General features: G+C 34.0%; 1 protein-coding gene across 14 annotated transcripts in view; it reads left to right on the plus strand.

Moving 5' to 3' along the window:
- The window catches only part of ZNF280D (zinc finger protein 280D), a 320,006-nt gene that overhangs the window by 186,365 nt on the left and 112,730 nt on the right, over positions 1–20,911 (plus strand). For 10 of the 14 annotated variants that reach the window (XR_009264122.1, XM_058737626.1, XM_058737625.1 and 7 more), the window contains 6 exons: positions 3,327–3,370; positions 3,483–3,551; positions 6,369–6,515; positions 8,394–8,459; positions 8,559–8,698; positions 14,562–14,679. Coding sequence is in view for 13 of the 14 variants with exons in the window: in XM_058737626.1 (XP_058593609.1) it covers positions 3,524–3,551; positions 6,369–6,515; positions 8,394–8,459; positions 8,559–8,698; positions 14,562–14,679 (499 nt within the window). In the remaining variant the exon portion in view is untranslated. The remainder of the gene's footprint in view (positions 1–3,326; positions 3,371–3,482; positions 3,552–6,368; positions 6,516–8,393; positions 8,460–8,558; positions 8,699–14,561; positions 14,680–20,911) is intronic. The other 4 variants (XM_058737630.1, XM_058737629.1, XM_058737632.1 and 1 more) reach the window with 2 other exon arrangements.

Consider the following 20,911-nt stretch of genomic DNA (forward strand, 5'->3'; position numbering starts at 1 on the left):
TTAAAATACAGTGTTGCATGTAAAATGAAAGTGTTTTTTAATGGATATGATATCAGGTACTTTATCGTAATGTTAATTTTTATATGTTGGTATTTTTTAATTAGATACTGTTTTAACCTATGAGACAGGTAGTATATATTTTAACAGTATTGATGAATGGTAGGTATGTGTGTTATGTTTATATGAGGGTTTAAAATTGTTATGTGTGTTTTCACTAGTTTATGTTTCTTTCTTAAAAAGATGAAAATATGGTAGGATAGATTTGACAGCTGCATTCTAGAAGGTATACTTATAAAGCTAACATTTCATCGTGCGAAAGAAATAATGTAATAAAGATCTAAAAACAAAATAATTTCTAAATGCTCAGCTGATATCTTGAAAATTCTAGTGTAATAACAAAATTGTAATCTGTTCTTAGAGTTTTTCAGAATGTGATTAAGCCAAGAGTTAAAAATGGTTAAGATTTATTGAATGATTTCTGTGTGCCAGGCAGAGAGCTGTGTACTTTATGTGTGTTATCTAATTTGATCTTCACTGTAACTTCATGAAATAAGTTGCATGTATAAAGTAAAGCAAGGCACAGAGAGTAATTTGCCCAAGGTTGTACAGATAATAAATGGTTGAGTCAGAATTTGAATGTGGCATTCATTCTTCACCATGTTTTACTGTTTACTGTTAATAAATGTTTAAAGTACACAGTATACAGCAGAGAGCTGAATTAAGCCATAGAGATTATTAGTTGAACTAAGAACTGAGACCCAAAATTACAAGGTGATTTGACTGCAAGTTGTAGTAGTGCTGGGGGCTATAACTTGCCTCTTCTGGCTTTTAGCCTAAAGCTCTTTTTTAATGTGTGGACTCTACAGTTGGGGTTTGTGGAATTAATCTTTTATCAGAAAGTAAATTGAACTATATCTAGTACATAGCACACCTGTGTCATACTGTGTGCTTATGTACCAGATCAAATGCTTTACTTTCATTCAACACAGTGACATTGCATCAGGTGACAGCTATCAGTGGCTAAAAGCAAATTTTTCAATTAAGAATGTAGACCTACATTTTTACTGATTTTTTTAAATTTGTAGAAAAAATTATTTAAGATATAGCTTAATTTTGGATATATAAAATCTGAAACAAAAAATAGTGAAATAGGAATTAAAATTATTTATATTAGCAGTCTCCCAACAGTGAATGAATCATTTTCTAAAAAGTCTTTGATAAGTCAGTTAATTGGAATTCATTTTTTTCTTCATAGAAACAAGTGTATTAAACTTGGCATGAAATGAGTCTGTAGCTGAAGTAGAGTATTCTCTTTTTTCTGGCTATTTTGGGGCTAAGTCTGAGCTGTAGAAGCTATTAGAAATGTTTGGGAACTTTGAGATCCACACTGCATATCTTTGCTGGATATTCCATTTCAGTGACAGCTGACTTAATCCTTCATAGAATTCCATGCCTTACACCAAAATTCTGCAGTGTGACCTGAGAGGTTTTTATAATGGTAGTTTTGGCATGCTTCAGTGGCTGAGATGACAAAAGAATCCATGAAAGTGTTTGTTCATTAACGGAACAAAATATGGCAATGATTTGTTAGTCCAGTGTTGTCTAATTGTAAGGTTCTGTAGCTGCACTGTCCGATATAGTAGCGACCAGCCACATGTGGCCTTGAGCATTTGACATGTGGCTAGTAAAACTGAGAAACTGAATTTTACATTTTATTTAATTTTAATTAATTTAAACTTAAATTGTCACATGTGGCTAGTGGCTACTGTATATCACAGGGCAGCTTTAGGCTGAATTTATGATTCAAGTTTCATCTGAGGACTTACAACTTTATAGTAGGCTACTATGGTCCTCAGGCTTTTGAAGTAGGTTATCTTAAAGTCATCTCTGTCATAATAGGCACTGGATGTCTTATTCATATAGACAAGTCATTCATTAATTGAATATTTGTAAATTGGATACTAATTACAGAATTTTGGTAAGAGATATTTGTATGGTCACTTAGCAAAATATCTATGTGTCAACTATGTAATATTTAATATAACCATTATGTATGACCCAATATAATTATAACTACTCAAATAAAAAATATATATGAGTCTCATAAGCTGTGTAATTGTGGCACTTAAGAAATATTCTGTATTCTTGGTAACAGTAGGTCCTTAACATGAGCAAAAATTGTTATGTATATATTTCCTTGACATATTTGTAATAGTGATACTGTTTAGAGATAAGCTATAACTATTTAAATGACTGAATTAAGGGGTGCCTGGGTGGCTCAGTTGGTTAAGTGTCTGACTCTTGATTTCAGCTCAGGTGATGATCTCATCATTCTAAGTTCAAACCTCACGTTGCGCTCTGCGCTGGCAATGTGGAGCCTGCGTGCAATTCTCTCTCTCTCTCTCTCTCTCTCTCTCTCTCTCTCCCTCTGTCTCACCCTCACTTGCGCTCTTTTTCAAAAATAAATAAACTTAAAAAAAATGAAGGCTATGAGTACTTATGTTTTTTAAGTTTATTTTTTTTAATTTTTTTTTTTTTAATGCTTATTTATTTTTGAGACAGAGGGAGAAAGAACATGAGTTGGGGAGGGGCATAGAAAGAGGGAGACACAGAATCTGAAACAGGCTCCAGGCTCTGAGCTGTCAGCACAGAGCCCGATGTGGGGCTCAAACCCACGAACCATGAGATCATGACCCGAGCTGAAGTCGGATGCTTAACCGACTGAGCCACCCAGGCGCCCCAAGTTTATTTTTTTAAGTAATCTCTACATCCAACTTGGGGCTTGAACCCACAACCCTGAGATCAAGGGTCACATGCTCTTGTGACTGAGCCAGTCAGGTGCCCCAATGAGTAGTTATTTTTGGATGAATTAATCTACACTGAAATATATCTAATTAATTTCTTTATTTTTAAATTCTTTTGATAAAAAATAAGAAAAATACAATTTATTTAAAGTTATGTTTTCTTATGGAAGTAATTACACTTACACCTGAAACGTGAATAAGTAACAGTTAAAGATTAGTATCACTTAGCATTTGAAAATTCAGACTTACTAAAACAATACGTTATGAGGTGATTACTCATTTTTACAAAAAGATTAAAAACATTATTTTTAATAATTCAGACTTCTTCAAGTAGTAAGTACTTAAGAGAATTACCATTTTTATTACTAAATTCTTGAATGAACCAATTATGTAAAGTGAGTTGTAAGTAAAAGTCAGACATATCAAACTTAAAAATTGAGCTTTTTATAGGAAAAAAGATTAAATATGTGTACACTTAATTTAATGAGATCCACTCTAATACTAGGTATCTTTATTTTATAGGAAGGAAAACAGATACAAATTGCTGTCTTGTCTGTAATCACATGGTGAGTTTTGAGATCAAAATTAGATCCAAGAATTTCTGAACCCCAAGTTTCATGTTTCAATATTTGGCATTACTTAAAGTGACTCATAAAATTGACTGATATCATGTGTCAGTACTCAGGTGACAATTTACAGAAAGTCAACTCTGCAACTTGATGGGCGACAACCCTTTTCAGCCAAAAAGTAAGTGTTGCTGCCACGACTGATAATAGTATACGTGGCTTTTGTACTGATAAATTTGCTTCAGTAGAAAGAAGGAAGGGTAGGCACATTTTCTTAAAGACAGAAAAACATAAATTTATTGGAGTAACATGCTCACATAAAAAATGATGTAAATTAAAACGTGAGTAAAGTAGAAATGAAGTTTTTTTCTTATGCTCAGTGATAACTGCTAGTTTGGTGTATATAATTACCTATATTTTTTCTATGCATAGACAAAAATATAATTATTTATAAAAATGTAAAGATGTTATGTGTCTTAAAAATTTTTTTTCTCAACAATGTATCCTGAATGTATTGACAATGGCACTACCCTGTTAAGAAGAATGAAGAAGATCTTTGTCTTCTGTATTAGTTTGCTTGGGCTTCCATAATGAAGTATCATAGACTGGATGGCTTAAACAACAGAACTTTATTTCAGAATTTCTCACAGTTCTAGGGTCTAGAAGTACAAGTTCAAGGTGTTGGCAGATTTGATTCCTTTTGAGGGCCATAAGGGAAGGATCTGTATCACGTCTCTCTCCTTGGCTTAGAGATGGCCATATGCTTCCTGTGTCTTTGGATGGTTTTACCTTCAAGCATGTCCTTCATCCGTGTCCTGATCTCTTCTTCTTCTTTTTTTAAACGTTTATTTATTTTTGAGACAGAGACAGAGCATAAACGGGGGGGGGGGGGTCAGAGAGAGGGGGGACACAGAATCTGAAACAGGCTCCAGGCTCTGTCAGCACAGAGCCCGACGCGGGGCTCAAACTCACGGACTGAGAAATCATGACCTGAGCCGAAGTTGGCCGTTTAACCGACTGAGCCACCCAGGTGCCCCATGATCTCTTCTTTTAAGGACATCAGTCATACTGGATTAGCACCCACCCTGATAACTTCATTTTCACCTCATTATCTCTTAAAGACCCTGTCTCCAAACACATTAAGATTGTGAGGTACTGATGGTGAGGACTTTAATGCATGAATATTAGAGAAACACAATTTAGCCCATAACATATACTAACTGGAAACTTTTATTATCCATTTACAATGTTTCCCTAATTTTTAAAAGCTAGGCATTGCCTAACTTCACTTAGTTTCCTAGCCATAGATTATTATATACTATGTGCTTACTGCCTGTCTAGTGTGTAGAGGGAAATACACTCAAAGAGTTCAGTTTGGTCTTGGACATATAGTAATATTTTTAGTTACTTTACTTGAAGAACTCTATGTAGCTAATAAAACATTATAGTTTAGAAAATAAAGGGATCAATTAATATGTTTATGACCTTTGTGAAAATGGAAAGGCCTTCTTTTTTTTGGTAGGTGGACTATTAACATTTAAATAATGTTAAGACAGGAAATGATTTGTGACATACTTTTATAGAAAGGAAAAAATTTAAAAATTTATAAAATAATGGTTCTTAATTTGTTAAGGTATTTCTTTTGTATGCCATCAAAGAATTGTTTCAGTTAGTATGTTTTAAGACCTGGTAGAGCATTATCCTAATTTTGAGTCAAAAGTAGAAGTGGCATTACTTTAATATAATAAAAAATTACCTTTAGAAATGACTATATTTAAATGATAAATGAAATATATTATTGTCAAAGCCAGAACTCTGGAGGGTTTTTTTGTTTGTTTGTTTTGTAGACCACCACCCATCTCATTCTGTGTATCAGTTAAGCACCACTTATATCTAGTTGGGATATAAGTTTAGGCCTTCAGTACTGTTTCCCTTCTTTCCCCTCTTCCTCCTCTTCTTTTTTCTCCATCTTAGCTTAAAGCAATCAATATATGCAGATAGTTTAAAAAGTCAGATAGTCCAGGGACGCTTGCATGGGCTCAGTTGGTTAAGTGTCCATCTCTTGATTTCTGCGCAGGTCATGAGTGCAAAGTCCAGCTCAGGGCTCAATCCCAGGAACTGCTAGGTCATGACCAGAGCTGAAATCGAGAGTGGAATGCTTAACCGACTGACCCACCCAGGAGCTCCTATCATATTTTTAATCTTATTTTTTGTTTTGTGAATATTACTTTTTATAACATTCTTTCTTATCGAATATCTCTAAAGATGCAAATTATATTTTCTTTAATATTTTTCTTGCTCTCTGCATTATTTCTTTTCCTTAGGATTCTTTATCTTTTTTATTGATTTGTTCTAAAAGACAGGAGATTTTCCTAAACTTTCTGGTGCTTATTGATTGTCCATTAATATTTAAGAGTGAAGTATTAAAATGCTTCGTAGGAGTTCTGTTCTTGGTCAGAACTTATAGGATGGTGTATATTCATATTTACTGCATATTCTTTGGTCTGTTTCTTTAGGTGAGAAATGGTCTAATTTGCCCCGAATGGAATAAGTCTCACCTTGTTCCCTTATTTTAGTCTAGCATCTCATCACTGCTTTGTGTCTAGAATTCCTGAATTTGGTTTAGTTTTACTAAGTATATCTCCCAGGAGATACCTCCTAGTCTTAGTTTATTTCCCATTTGTTAATATCCCCCCCTCCTTCCGATAATGGTTAGGTACGGTCCTTTTGTAGATAAAATTATATTCCAGGCATATGACTAGAACTCATTTTGACTTTTCCATGAAATAACTACTACTGTCAACCATTATCTGTCTAAATTGGTTTGTATCTTAGAGAGTGAGCTCTGAGTTTCTCACTTGCTGCCATGCACTATGTACAAATATCAAGTTACATTGCTATTAGGATGATTAAAGTAGATTTTAAATATACTATGAATTTTTAAAAGTGTATTTTTCTTTTTGAAAATAAGGTTTGCTTCTCTCCTTTTGGAAATTAGATAATTCAAAAATGGCAGAACTCTTTATGGAATGTGAAGAAGAAGAGTTGGAACCATGGCAGAAGAAAGTAAAAGAGGTTGAGGATGATGATGATGATGAGCCAATCTTTGTTGGAGAGATATCAAGTTCAAAACCAGCAATTTCAAGTAAGCATTTACTTGTAGTGAAGCCAAGTTTTATAAAATATTGTTTCTAATGGGAAAATTTGTGAACTGCTTTATAAGGACATAAGTTCCTTGGAATATTACCATATTATAAAATAGTTACTCAAATTCTGTTACTGAAAACATGACGGTTAAGGTCAGGTTGAATTTATACCAGTTAGGGATGACTGATAACAGTATTCAACTAGAACAATGTATATTAGTTTTAGAATAATTCTTTCCAAAAGGAGATTGACCCCAGTAGAAATTCTCTTCTGGACTGTTAAGATGCAGAATTTAAATGAATTTATTGTTGTTAAGGTATAAGCCATAAGATATTTTAGTATGTGGAATATGAGTCAAGTGTTTATATAGAACTGCTAGGTAGGAGGGTAAAAACTTGTGTTTTGTAGAATACAGCCACTAAAAAGTACTTCAGCCAATAGTTCTTTGATGGTTGGAGTAATAATCTTAAATTTCTGAATGAAAATGGTGTCAGGTTGTTTGAACAGGTTTTTATTCTGTAAGACATTTGTAGTTAGATATACAGTACTGCATTGCCATTATCAGAAAACAACTCTACTTTTGTGTGGCCCTTTACTTTATAGAGTTATTTTATGTGATCTGGTTCTTTTTTTACTGTGAGGTAAAAAGGAAATTTTTATGAGGTTTGGTACTGTTTGTGCTTTTACCTTTTCCTGACCAGCAGGTTTTGGCAAATCCCCACTCTTCCAATTTTAGCTTGATTACCAAAAAATCTAGAAGTTACAGAGGTAACACACATGTCAGAATCAGGAACTTTCAAGTGATCCTGAAAGTTAAATTAGGCTCAGATTGACTTCAGGTATACTGGTAGATTTGAAACCCCTTAAGTTATAAGATACCCTGATAAACTGTAAGTTGTTTTAGTCTGCAATCTCTGCTAGTTTTTCCCTTTCAGAATTCTTCAGAGTAGGGGCAACTGGGTGTCTCAGTCAGTTAAGTGTCTGACTCTTGATTTTGGTTCAGGCATGATCTCACAGTTGTGAGATCGAGCCCTGTGTCAGGGTACACTTTGAGCGTGGAGCCTGCTTGGGATTCTCTCTATGTTCCTCCCCAGCTTGGGCTTTCTCTGTCTCTCTCAAAATAAATACATTGAAAAAAAAACCAACTCAAAAGTAATGCTACAGATAATCCAATGAAATCCCTTATAATAACACTTCCAAGGCTTCTAGAGGTGTGAGTGGGATATGGAGGTTGGATAAGGTTTGATTTTGAGTGGTAGGATCCTGAGTCATCACTCAAAGAAAGATACATATGCTAATTATAGACTGCATATACATATATTTTTGGAAGATTTTTATTATGTGGACCTTTTCTTTACCATAAAAGAAACTTTAGAAAGTTTGACTTATATGTAGTCAGATTTATTAATCTTTTACTTCTGGCTTTTAGATTTTGAGTTACAATTAGAAAGTTTATTCTTATTCTATAAAACAAGGCTAGTAATCTTGTTTCTTTGGTAGATAAAGATCTATATGTTTAAAATTAATCATATATATTTTTTAATGTTTATTTTTGAGAGACAAAAATTTTTGAGAGACAGAGCACAACTGGGTGAGGGGCAGACAGAGAGGGAGACACAGAATCCAAAATGGTCTCCAGGCTCTGAGCTGTCAACACAGAGCCCGATGCAGGGCTCGAACTTAGGACTGATGAGATCATTACCTGAGCTAAAGTTGGACACTTAACCGACTGAGTCACCAGGTACCCCAAAATTAACTGTATTCTTAAATCAGTGATAACTTATATACTTCTTCTGGGAATCTATTTGATTGTTTCAATTCATGATTTCTGTTTTATTCAAATAATGAATTTTAAAATCACTATAATTTTTTGTAGATATTTTGAATAGAGTAAACCCCAGCTCATATTCAAGGGGAATAAAGAATGGTGCACTCAGTCGAGGTACAGTATTATTTTAGTATTTTATTTTAAAGTGAAGTATTTTGACATCATTGATTATATCAAAATATATTCAATGCACTGTTTAATTTTAAAATACAGGTATTACTGCTGCATTCAAGCCTACAAATCAACACTACACGAACCCAGCATCAAATCCAGTGGCTGCCTCGCCTGTAAATTTTCATCCTGAATCTAGATCTTCAGATAGTTCTGTGATTGTTCAGCCTTTGTCTAAACCTGTAAGTGTTTCTAAAACTACACAGCTCAGGGATACATTGGATATTATTTATCAGTATAAACAATGCCAATTAAAATTCTGGATTGTCGTGGGTAGTCATCCAATAGAAGCATAATCAGCATCAGGAATGTCACTATCTATATGATAGCTCAGCCAGTATCCGGAGTAATATTGGAAGGAACTACCGATGTAGTCTGTTCCTGAGTCAGGTAACACACTTAAATAGTAAGGTATTGGAATTTGTGATAATAAAACATGAATAAAAGTATTACGAATATTGCATAATGGCAAAAATTGTAAACTGGGTCAAATGTTCTTAGTTCTTAATTGGAAAACTTTTGAGAGGACATTGTAGCTTTTTATTCTGAAAATATACCTTCATAATTTAGTTCAGTTAAAAAATTCTTAACAAAAAGTAATAGTTAATGGTAATAGTTAATATTTGTAATATTTATGAGGCTTTGTTGTAAATGCTATACATAAATTAATCATTTAATTCTTAAACGACCCTGTGAAGAGGCACTATTATTATTTTTCCTGTTTTATAGTTGAGGAAATTGAGGCTCACAGAGGTTAAATAATTCATTTAAGGTCACACAGATGGCAAATGGTAGATCTAGAATTTCAATCCAGACTAACCCATAGTTTCTATGTATTTGTATACATATGTACATATTGGTATGTGCGTGTGTGTATGTGTGTATACTTAATATATACTTAAAATGGAACCATTGCCTTAGTGTAGCAGTTTTCAAAGTATAGTCTTCAGTCCCTGGGGTTCCTCTGAGACTCTTCCATGGGTTTTGAGAGTCAACACTATTCTCATGATAATACAAAGACATGATTTGCCTTTTCCACTGTGTTGACATATGCACCGATGATGAAGAAGTAATGGTGGGTAAACTGCTGGTGCCTTAGTATAAATCAAGACAGTGGTACCAAGCTGTATGAGTACTTTTTATATTCGTCCCCACTGTGCACTCCCAATAAAAAATATTCTTGCTCAATTTCCTTGATGAAATGTTATTAATTTTGTTAAATCTCTACCTTTCTATGTGTCTTTTAAAAATATTTTGTGTGATGAAATAGTATGCGAAAGCACTATTGTTTCCAAAGTTTGATGATTATCTTAAGGAAAAGCACTTATGTGATTCAGTTGTGAGCTAAACTACCCACTTTCTAAAAATAGAGAAGACTACTTTTACTTGAAAGCATGACAAGCCATAGTATATTATTTATTTTCGTGTATCAGTAATATCACAGACTTCATGGTGTAAAACCACACATATTGTCTCACAGTTTCTGTGGGTTGGGAGTCAGGTCATGACTTAGCTGGATCCTCTGCTTCAGGTTCTTATGAAGCTACTTTCAGGGTGTGGACTCTGAGGTTGTGATCTCATCTGAAGCTTGACTGGAGTCGTATCTGCTTCCAAGTTCTCATGGTAGTTGGCAGCATTCAGTTTCTTAAGGGTTGTCAGACTGAGAATCTCACTAAATGACTGGCTTTTGGCTGGCTTTGCCACCTGAGTTTTCCCAGTTTGGCTTCTTACATGCTCAAACCCCAGGAGAGAGAATATGTAGCAGAATGCCATGCTGATCTAATGTAATGTAATCACATACACAAAATCATGTAATCCTGTCACCTTTGTTGTATTCTCTTGATGAGAAGCAAGTCACATGCCTTGCCCACACTAAAAGGAAGGGAATCATGCAGGACATGAACACCATGGGGTGGGGATCATAAAGGCCACTTGAGAGTTTGTTTGCTGCACACTGTGAGTTATTCAGTTTTGGTTATTTGGCAGACATTTCCTGAACACTGAACAAAGTGCACACTTAAAGGAAAATAACTGATGGCATTTCTTCCCAATAATAAAATTGAGCTTTCAAGCACAAATTAGAATTTTGGAAAACTTGTATCAGCCACCATGATCTGACAGCTTCCCAGTACTTAAAGACTTTTCTGATGGGTGGTACAGTTAATAAATGTGATTTTTTGTTATTGTATAGTGAATTCTGTTAACATTTGGAAGATAATCATAATTCACAGAAACCAGTATTTTTGAAATAACCAGTGCATCATATTATAAAATCATGCATGGGTAAAAGATCATTCAAAGTGTAAGATAGACTAATAGATTTTATTTTAACAGAGTACAAAAAATTCAGTGATAAGGAGTCAGATTCCACATTGCAGTAAATCTTTAAGAAAATATCAATGTTGAATTTTGGTGTGGTATCAAAGAAGTGTACCCATAGTTATCCCAACTTGCTATTAAAATACTCCCTTTTTCAGGGGCGCCTGGGTGGCTCAGTCGGTTAAGCGTCCAACTTCAGCTCAGGTCATGATCTCACAGTCTGTGAGTTCGAGCCCCGCATCAGGCTCTGTGCTGACAGCTCAGAGTCTGGAGCCTGTTTCGGATTCTGTGTCTCCCTCTCTCTCTGACCCTCCCCCGTTCATGCTCTGTCTCTCTCTGTCTCAAAAATAAATAAATAAATGTTAAAAAAATTTAAAATACTCCCTTTTTCAACTATATATCTTTATGAAGCCAGATTTTCTCTATATTTTTCAAATAAAATAACATACTCTAACAGATAGAAAACAGAAGCAGATATGAATCTGTAACAGTTTTTGATTAAGCCAGACATTAAAAAGATTTTCAGAAATGTAAAATAGTGCCATTCTTTTCACTAATTTTTTATGTGTTGTAGGATAGTCACTTTTCATAAAAATGTTATTTATGTTAATCTATAATGGGTTTATTGTTATTTAAAATAAATATTTAATGTCTAATATTATAAATATCAATAGATATAACCCAACTAAATAAAACCTTTTGGGCCCTCAGTAATTTTTAAATGTGTTAAAGGGGTCCTGAAACCAAGGAGTTAGAGTACTAAAACAAAAGGTTACCCAAAATGTAAAGGTTCTTTGCTATTAGTTGGAATTGAATTAACTCAGTGCTTTTTTCATGTATATCTATCATAAGCTATTTGGCACTGGCCTTAGAGAAATAATAAATTTTAATGAAAATGTTTGTTCTTTTGACAATAAGGGAAACTTCCAAAGCACCTATAAATTTTCTTGCAGATGTCCAAGTTCAAAACCAGAACTGAATCCAAATACTTTTGTGAGGAATAATATATTTTTTCTGTATTTCATATTACTATTAGGTAATCTGCAGATCTGTTAGCACTAAAATTGATATTTTGAGGTTTTATTTTTCATAAAAGTTATTTTAATTGTAATTTATGTAAAAATGAAAAGGAAGGCTGTAGATTTTTAAATCTATGGCTAAGTAAATTCAACTCCTACTTATATTTTGAAGAGGTTATATATCATAAAAAAATAAGAGTATCTTTGGGCAAATGTTTCTGTCCCCTGAGTTGTTAATGACTTGAGATAATTATTATCTGAAATAATAACTCATAGTGGTATCAGCTCTGGACCGGTAGTTTAAAAAACTTAGATTGAAACAAGAGACTTGAATGCTGATTCAACCTTACTCCTTAGCATTGTCAAAACCTCTTTGAGCCTCATTTTCTTAATTTCTAAAGTGAGAGATTTTACCCAGACCACTGACTCTATCTTGGATCCTAAGGTTATGCAGGTTATTTCTGGGATTTCAAAAGTTGGAAAGCTACTTGAAATGTATTAGTTGGATCACATTAACTCAGTATACTTTCCATAAGTTGTCAACTCAGTATACTTTCCATAAGTTGTTGGCTTTTGCAGGATAGAAAACTGGAAAAAGAAACTTTGTTATTTAATTCAGTTTGATAAAAAATCTTTCTGACTTGGACCCAGGAAGAAGAAAGAAAAACAAAAGGAAGGGTTGTACGTTAGTGTTATAAAAGTTAGAAACTAGAGCTTTTTCTAGCTGAGAATATTTATTTCTCTGCGCATAGTTTTAAAATCAAAACACCTCAGTTGGTGTTTCCCGATCTTGTAAGTTCTTAAAAGGAGAGATTGTGCCAGTTGGTCTGTGTGGGTCCTACAGATGAAATATTGTAAAAAACTCTCCAAGTGATTCTAATGTGCAAAGTTAAGAATGTCATATATTCTGGAATGAATTGAGACCCCTCTATTTAAGGGAATTTACTCTGAAGTTAGGAAGCCACTGCTTTTAATAAATTATAATTACAGTTTTTCATTTTTTGGTGTGTGTGTATATGTGTGTGCGTGCACGCACACACACACACACACATGCTTTTTCATGGAATATCTTTATACCTCAATATCTCTTTGAGATCTCTTGCAGATGGCAGGGATATATTATTATCACTTATAATAAAGCTAGTGTGATACAGCCTAACGGTATAGCCTTGGAAATAAGGCGTTGATTCTAATTACAGCTACATCAACAAGCAGCTGTATTGGGAAGCCTTATGTAACCACACCTAAACTTAGTTTACCTATTTATAAAATAGGGTATAACATTAGGTTTTTATTAATAATGTGACAACTACTTGATTTAATACATACATGTGTCATGAAGTACAAGTACATTTAAAACACAATTGTAGCCATTATTTCAGTTTGATAGGTGAATAACTTGAAGCTCAGAAGTGACTTGCCCAAGGTTACATAGTTAAATGTGCCAGTCTTCTGAATCTCAGTCTAGTGTCTGTTCCACCCTTACTATTCCATTTGATATCTTTTTGAACTGTTTTTTAAGACATTAAAAATTCCCTGTTGGAGAATTATTTTAACCAATTATTATTGAATACTATGTGCCTACTCTCTGAAATTGTTGAGCTTAATTAACCAGAGTTGTTTTCCTAATAAAGTATTAACGGTGTTAACTTTGTATTTCTGTTAAAGAACTATTTTGTTAAATACATGTGAATATTTTCTATTTTTTAAGTGCAAATTTGGAGAAAATATTTATTATGAAATAAGATTGTGCTTTTTTACAGTAAAGTCATGACAGTACTGATTTTTTATATTACATTGTTAAGGCCCAAATAAAGATAATTTACCTGTTATTTCTCAAATTTTAGAAGTGGTTTGAGTTACTTACACACTTGTTTCCATAGCTTCCAAGAGCAGAGCAGCTGGTCCAGATTATTCCTATAAACAGTTTCCATTTTAAATAAACCGTTTGCCTGGCTTTCTTATTTGTTTACCCTGTTGATCAGGTAGCTTTCATATTTATCCTATGAAATGGAAGATTACCTGGTCTAGCATGGCTTTCTGTGGAATGGTAGGAAGAGTGAGGCGGGGCAGGGTGTGGGTGGGGGGACACCCATTCTTTCTTTTCCTGACCCTTGCCTTATAAATTTTTCCAATTAGGATGATTACAAAACTCAAACCATGTGATATATTCATCCCTAATCCTGATGCACAGCACTGCAGATTGACTTCTAATTTGTTTGCCCTAATATTTTGTCTTGGGGTGGGGGGTTTATAGAGATACAGAAGCTTTTAAACTTATGTCAGTATGTTTTCATATTTGTTTTCCTTTTACCCAAAGATTTTGATAAGTTTTACTGTTTGCTCTTTGATAGGAATACTGCATTTTTAGTAGCCCTCTAAAGTGTATCAATCCTATTGATTTAAAATGAGTATATGTTTCCTTGATCTTGAAAAAAATCAGACTAAAATTTGCCCGGTTTTAATTCGCTAGTTAGGAACAAATCAGCTGTAAGTAATAGCTTCCTTTTAGTTTTACTAGATGATAATTTTGACAGTAATAATTACCTTTGTGTTTTATAACTTATTAATTACTAATTGAGTCATCAAAAGCTATTCTTACAATATTGACATACAGTTAAGTTTACCTTTAGAAAAGTTGATGAAAGAAAATAATTGTAACTATGTTGAATAAATGTAATATTCTTCCTTTGAAATATTTTAACAGGGTTATATAACAAACTCATCACGAGTTGTGTCTAATAATTCTTCGGAGTTACTATTTGATTTGACCCAGGATACAGGATCATCACATTACCAAGGGGGACCGACGCTTTCTATACCAGGTTGGTTTTAGCACTTTTAAACAAAATTATAAGAAGAAACTTGATGAGGGGCGCCTGGGTGGCGCAGTCGGTTAAGCGTCCGACTTCAGCCAGGTCACGATCTCGCGGTCCGTGAGTTCGAGCCCCGCGTCAGGCTCTGGGCTGATGGCTCGGAGCCTGGAGCCTGTTTCCAATTCTGTGTCTCCCTCTCTCTCTGCCCCTCCCCCGTTCATGCTCTGTCTCTCTCTGTCCCAAAAATAAATTAAAAAAAAAAAAAAAAAAAAAAAAAACGTTGAAAAAAAAAAAGAAGAAACTTGATGAATATGCATATGTAATTGACTTTCTTGTAAGGTAGAATGGTGCTAATAGTTCATGAATACCTTTCTTGGGTGACTTTTTTTCCCCCTTGGATGGTTTTAAGTAAAATTTTATTTATTAATAAGACATTTTATTTTTATTTGTTTTTTACTTATTAATAAGACATTTTATTAATAAGACATTGGCTAATGTTCTTACTTGGCACTAAAAATGGGCTGAAAAATCATAAAATAATTTCTGTAAGTTATAGAAGTCCTCTGACACCATAAATACTCTGTTAAAAGAAGTATTAATTTCCATGACTAGTGTGAAAAAAGTATATGGTTACAATTGATTTCCTAATTAGATTAGCGTCTTTCTATTCAGTAAAGCCTTTAGATACTGTAGTTACATATGATTATAGAATGCTATTATAAAGTGGTACAATAAATTTGTATATAGCCAGTACTCAGTATATGCCCATTGGAGGAATATGAAATTTCTCTGTTTAGTAGAATTAAAGTTCTTAGATTGTATACTGAAACATAGTTCTTCATTAACCTAAAATAAAATAGTAAAGAAATCTATGAAAGAATTTCATCTAATTGAAAATTCCCTGTAATGAAGGCAATTATGCTTTGTATCTTAGCAGTTTTGGTATATTTCAGATATTTGACTAAATAGAGACAAGTAAGATTTGAGGGGAAGTTTTAGATTATTTACTAAAAAATCAGTGTGGAGAATCTACTAAACCCTCTTAACCATTTTTTTTTTTTTTTTAAAGCAAGACAGAAATACAAGCACACTTACTTTAAAAAAATTTTTTTTAATTATTTATTTTTGAGACAGAGCATGAGCGGGGGAGGGGCAGAGAGAGAGGGAGACACAGAATCCGAAGCAGGCTCCAGGCTCTCAACTGTTAGCACAGAGCCTGATGTGTGGCTAGAACTTATCAACCGCGAGATCATGACTTGAGCCGAAGTTGGATGCTCAACTGACTGAGCCACCCAGGCACTCCTCTCCTCCAATTTTTTTTATTGTAATATTAGTGCCTAAAATGTTTTTCCATTTAGATAATATTGAGTTCATATTCACTTCTTGGTGTGTCACTTACATGCTTTATAAAAATATAGTCAGTAACATAGGTAAGAACCAAAAGAAAGAAGAAGAAAAATTGTTGTCTTAAGTCTGGTTTTCTAAAACACAGAAACTTTATTAATAGAAAAAGTGAATTTTTGAAACTTCTTGGGAGTAAGGGCAATGACTCCTGCTCAACCTGTAAGTTTTCTGTTGCAGAGAGAGTTTAGCCTGAACAGTAAGTAGGATGAGGAAGAAGATGTAGATTTCAACTGCTGTTCTTAAGATTTTTGTAGTCTTTATCAAGTCTTTATACTTCAGTTTTCTCATATTATTAAAATGGAGATTTAATTTTTCTTTTTTAATGCATTTATTTTCCAGGCCTGGAGTCAGCCATCAGGAGATATAATTTTAATTCTCACTCTACTTTAGTCAGGGATTTTTCAGGCACAAATAAAATAAATAAAATGAAAGTGCATTATGAACTTTATAAAAAAATTTTTTTTAATGTTTATTTACTTTTGAGAGAGGCACACACACACAGAGCATTGAGTATGGAAGGGGCAGAAAGAGGAAGACACAGAATCTGAAGCAGGCTCTAGGCTCTGAGCTGTCAGCACAGAGCCCAATGTGGGGCTCAAACTCATGAACTGTGAGATCATGACCTGAGCCGAAGTTGGATGCCTAACCACCTGAGCCACCCACATGCCCCAAACTTTAAAGGATTTGACACCAGTTGGTGTGAATGATAATATGTGTTTTATGTTCAGTAGTATGATTGACTACTCTGCAGTGATCTTGGATATTTGGAGAAGATTGGATTTGAGCTTGTTCTTGAAAGGATTTTTACTGGCAGAGAGAGAACTGTTCAGAATAGGAAACAACACAAGCCAAAGACAACAGGGATAAATAAGTTGAAGGGTCAGAATTTAAAACTCCTAAATGCAGAGTGATTTTATTATATTAAAAATTTCTTATAGTAAAACAGTCTGTTTTTACTCTCCAGCCTATTATGTAAGCAGATGCATAATTAAAATATCAGCATTCATTGGCTTTTCAAGTAACCTAACCATTTCACAAGAATGCTATTGTGATTGCACAAATCTTTTCCAGGTACCCATATTATAGCCATAATGATGTGCCTTGAAGATGGGAAGAAAATCATTTTTATGTTATTTCACAGGATGAACAGAGGAGCCAACTAATATAATATTCTTTATTTTTCTGGCATGTTTCCCCATATTAAAAAGCTGATAGGTGAATCTATTAGAATAATTTTTTCCTCTAAAGTAAGATACAGAATAATTTCATTAGTAATGATAACAGCTACCATTTATTATTGAATGCTTTCTATGTGCCATATATTGTATGGGTACTTTTTAAAAGTAAGTTAAGATACAAAATATTTTTTTAGTAATGATAATAGTTGTCATTTATTATTGAATGCTTTCAGTGTGTCAGATATTGTGTTGGGTGCTTTAAATCTATTATCTTATTTGATCTTAAAACAGCTCTGTAAAATAAGGCATTATAACTCTTATTTTACAAAAGAGGATACTGAGGCTAAGAGAAGTTAATTGAATAAACCAAGAATACATAGCTAGTCAGTGACAGAGCCTCGATTTGAACTTATACTTTCTGACTTAAAACCCTAGAGTATTTCTAATATATTTACTTTAGTGCTCCTACTTACAGTGTACAGTTGAGAGAATGAAAATATGGTGTGCAGTTTTAGAATGCTTATTACCATGTACAGTTGAATGTTATTTTCAAAAACAGCTTTTGCCTGGCCTGGTTATATAGCCTAAATATCCCCATTTCTCTTGCTAATGCTCTGAATAAGGCTTTTAGGTGATGGTTTTCAAACTGTTTTTAGGAGTAAAATTCCTATGCAAAAAAAATTTTATTCAGAAGCCTAATAAATAAAATATACAAGAATTTCTCTGTTAGACATACCCTCTATATTCCCTAAAATGAGCCTTTTAGGCTCTGGGAACATAATTTGAAAACCTTTATGCTAACACTCCTTCCATTATGAGTCCTTTCATATTTTACCCTTGATCTTAGCCAAAAGGCCAACAAGCCATGGGCCCTTTCATATGAATGAGTGAAGTATTATCGTTTAAGATTAGTTTTTCTACTTTGTACTTAGGAATTTTCCTCAAGTTTTTTTTTTTTTTTTTTTTTTTCTTTTAAGTGTATTTATTTATTTTGAGAGGTGGGGGTGGTGCACAGAGAGAGAGAATCCCAAGCAGGCTCCACACTGTCAGTGCAGAGCTCCCATGTGGGGCTCCAACCCATGAACCGAGATCATGATCTGAGCGGAAATCAAATCAGACACTTAACCAACTGAGCCACCCAGGCACTCCTCTTTTTTTTTCCTTTATGTTCATTTGTTTTGTTTCTTAAATTCCACATATGAGTGAAATCATAGCGTATTTGTCTTTTTCTGACTGACTTACTTTGCTTAGCAGAATACTCTCGCTCCATTTATGCTGTTGTAAATGGCAAGATTTCATTTTTTTATTCTTTTTTTTTAATGTTTATTTATTTATTAGAGAGAGAGAGAGAGAGAGAGAGAGAGAGAGTGCATTAGCAGGGGAAGGGCAGAGAGAGAGGGAGACAGAGAATCCCAGTCAGGCTCTGGGCTGATGTGGGGCTCGATCTCATGACCCGGGACATCATGACCTAAACTAAAATCAAGTCAGACGCTTAATGGACTGAGCCACCCAGGTGCCCAAAGATTTTATTCTTTTTTAATATCTGAGTAGTATTATATTACACACACACACACACACACACACACACACCCCACATCTTCTTTATCCATTTATCAGTCTGTGGACATTTGGGTTCCTCCAGATTTGGGCTATTGTTGATAATGATGCTATAAACATTAGCATGCATGCATCCCTTCAAATCAGTATTTTTGTATCCATTGGGTAAATACCTACTAGTACAATTGCTGGATGGTAGTGTAGTTATTTTTAACTTTTTGAGGAACCTTCATACTGTTTTCTGCAGTGGTGTACCAGTTTGCATTACCACCAACAGTGTATAAGGGTTCCTTTTTCACTGCATCCTTGCCAACACCTGTTGTTTCCTGTTAATTTTAGCCATTCTGACTGGTGTGAGATGATATCTCATTGTATTTTTGATTTGTGTTTCCCTGATGATGAGTGATATTAATAAGCATCTTTTCATGTGTCTGTTGGCCATCTGTATGTCTTCTTTGGACAAATGACTATTCATGTCTTCTGCCCATTTTTTAATGGGATGATTTGTTTTTGGATGTTGAGTTTGAGAAGTTCTTTATAGATTTTATATACTAATTCTTTATCAGATATGTCATCTGCAAGCATCATCTCCCATTTCATAGGTTGCCTTTTAGTTTTGTTGATTGTTTCCTTTGCTGTGCAGAAGCTTTTTATTTTGATGATATCCCAATAATTTATTTTTGCTTTTGTTTCCCTGACCTCAGGAGACCTATCTAGAAAGAAGTTACTATGGCCAGAGTCAAAGAGGTTACTGCCTGTGTTCTCCTCTAGGATTTTGATGGTTTCCTATCTCACATTTAGGTCTTTTATCCAGTCTGAATTTATTTTTGTGTATGGTGTAAGAAAGTGGTCCAGTTTCATTCTTTTGTGTGTTGCTGTCCAGTTTTCCCAGCACCATTTGTTGAAGAGACTCTCTTTTTCCTATTAGATATTCTTCCCTGCTTTGTCAAAGGTTAATTGACCATATAATTGTGGGTTTATTTCTGGGTTTTCTGTTCTGTTTCATTGATCTGTGTGTCTCTTTTTGTGCCACTACTATGCTGTTTTGATCGCTACAACTTTGTATTATAACTTGAAGTTTGGAATTGTGATGCTTGTAGCTTTGCTTTTCTTTTTCAAGATTGCTTTGGCTATTTAGGGTCTTTTGTGGTTCCATACAAATTTTAGGATTGTTTGTTCTAGCTTTGAAAAATGTTGTTGGTACTTTGATAGGGATTGCATTGAATGTGTAGATTGCTTTGGGTAATATACACATTTTAACAGTATTTGTTGTTCCAATACATGAACATGGAATTTTTTTAAATTTCTTGGTGTTATCTTCCATTTCTTTCATCAATGTTTTGTAATTTTCAGCATATAGATCTTTTACCTCTTTGGTTAGGTTTATTCTTAGGTATCTTATTGTTTTTGGTGCAGTTATAAATGGAGTTGATTTCTTGATTTCTCCTTCTGCTGCTTCATTATTGGTGTATAGGAATGCAACAGTTTTCTCTACATTCATTTTTTATTGAATTTGTGTATCAGTTCTAGCAGTTTTTTGGTGGAGTCTTTTGTGTTTTCTGTACACAGTATCATGTCATCTACAAATAGTGAAAGTTTGACTTCTTCCTTGCTAATTTGGACTTCCATTATTTCTTTGTGTTTTCTGATTGCTGTGCTTAGAACTTCCATTACTATGTTAAATGAAAGTGGTGAGAGTGGGCATCCTTGTCTTACTCCTGACTGTAGAGGAAAAGCTCTCAGTTTTTCCCCGTTGAGGATGATACTAGCTGTGGGATTTTTGTATGTGACCTTTACTATGTTAAAGTATGTTTCTTCTAAACTGACTTTGTTGAGGTTTTTATCCTGAATGAATATTGTACTTTGTGAAATGTTTTCTCTGCAGCTATTGAGAGGATCATATGGTTCTTTTCTTTTATTAATGTGGTGTATCACATTGGTTTACAAATATTGAACCACGCTTGCATCCCAGGAATACGTCCCACTTGATTGTTGTGAATGATTCTTTTAATGTACTGTTGGATTTGATTTGCTAGTACTTTATTGAGAATTTTTGCATCCATGTTCATCAGGGATATTAGTCTGTGGTTCTCTTTTGTCGT

Source organism: Neofelis nebulosa, chromosome 7, assembly GCF_028018385.1.
Source record: "Neofelis nebulosa isolate mNeoNeb1 chromosome 7, mNeoNeb1.pri, whole genome shotgun sequence".
In the NCBI taxonomy this organism is placed as follows: domain Eukaryota; kingdom Metazoa; phylum Chordata; class Mammalia; order Carnivora; family Felidae; genus Neofelis; species Neofelis nebulosa.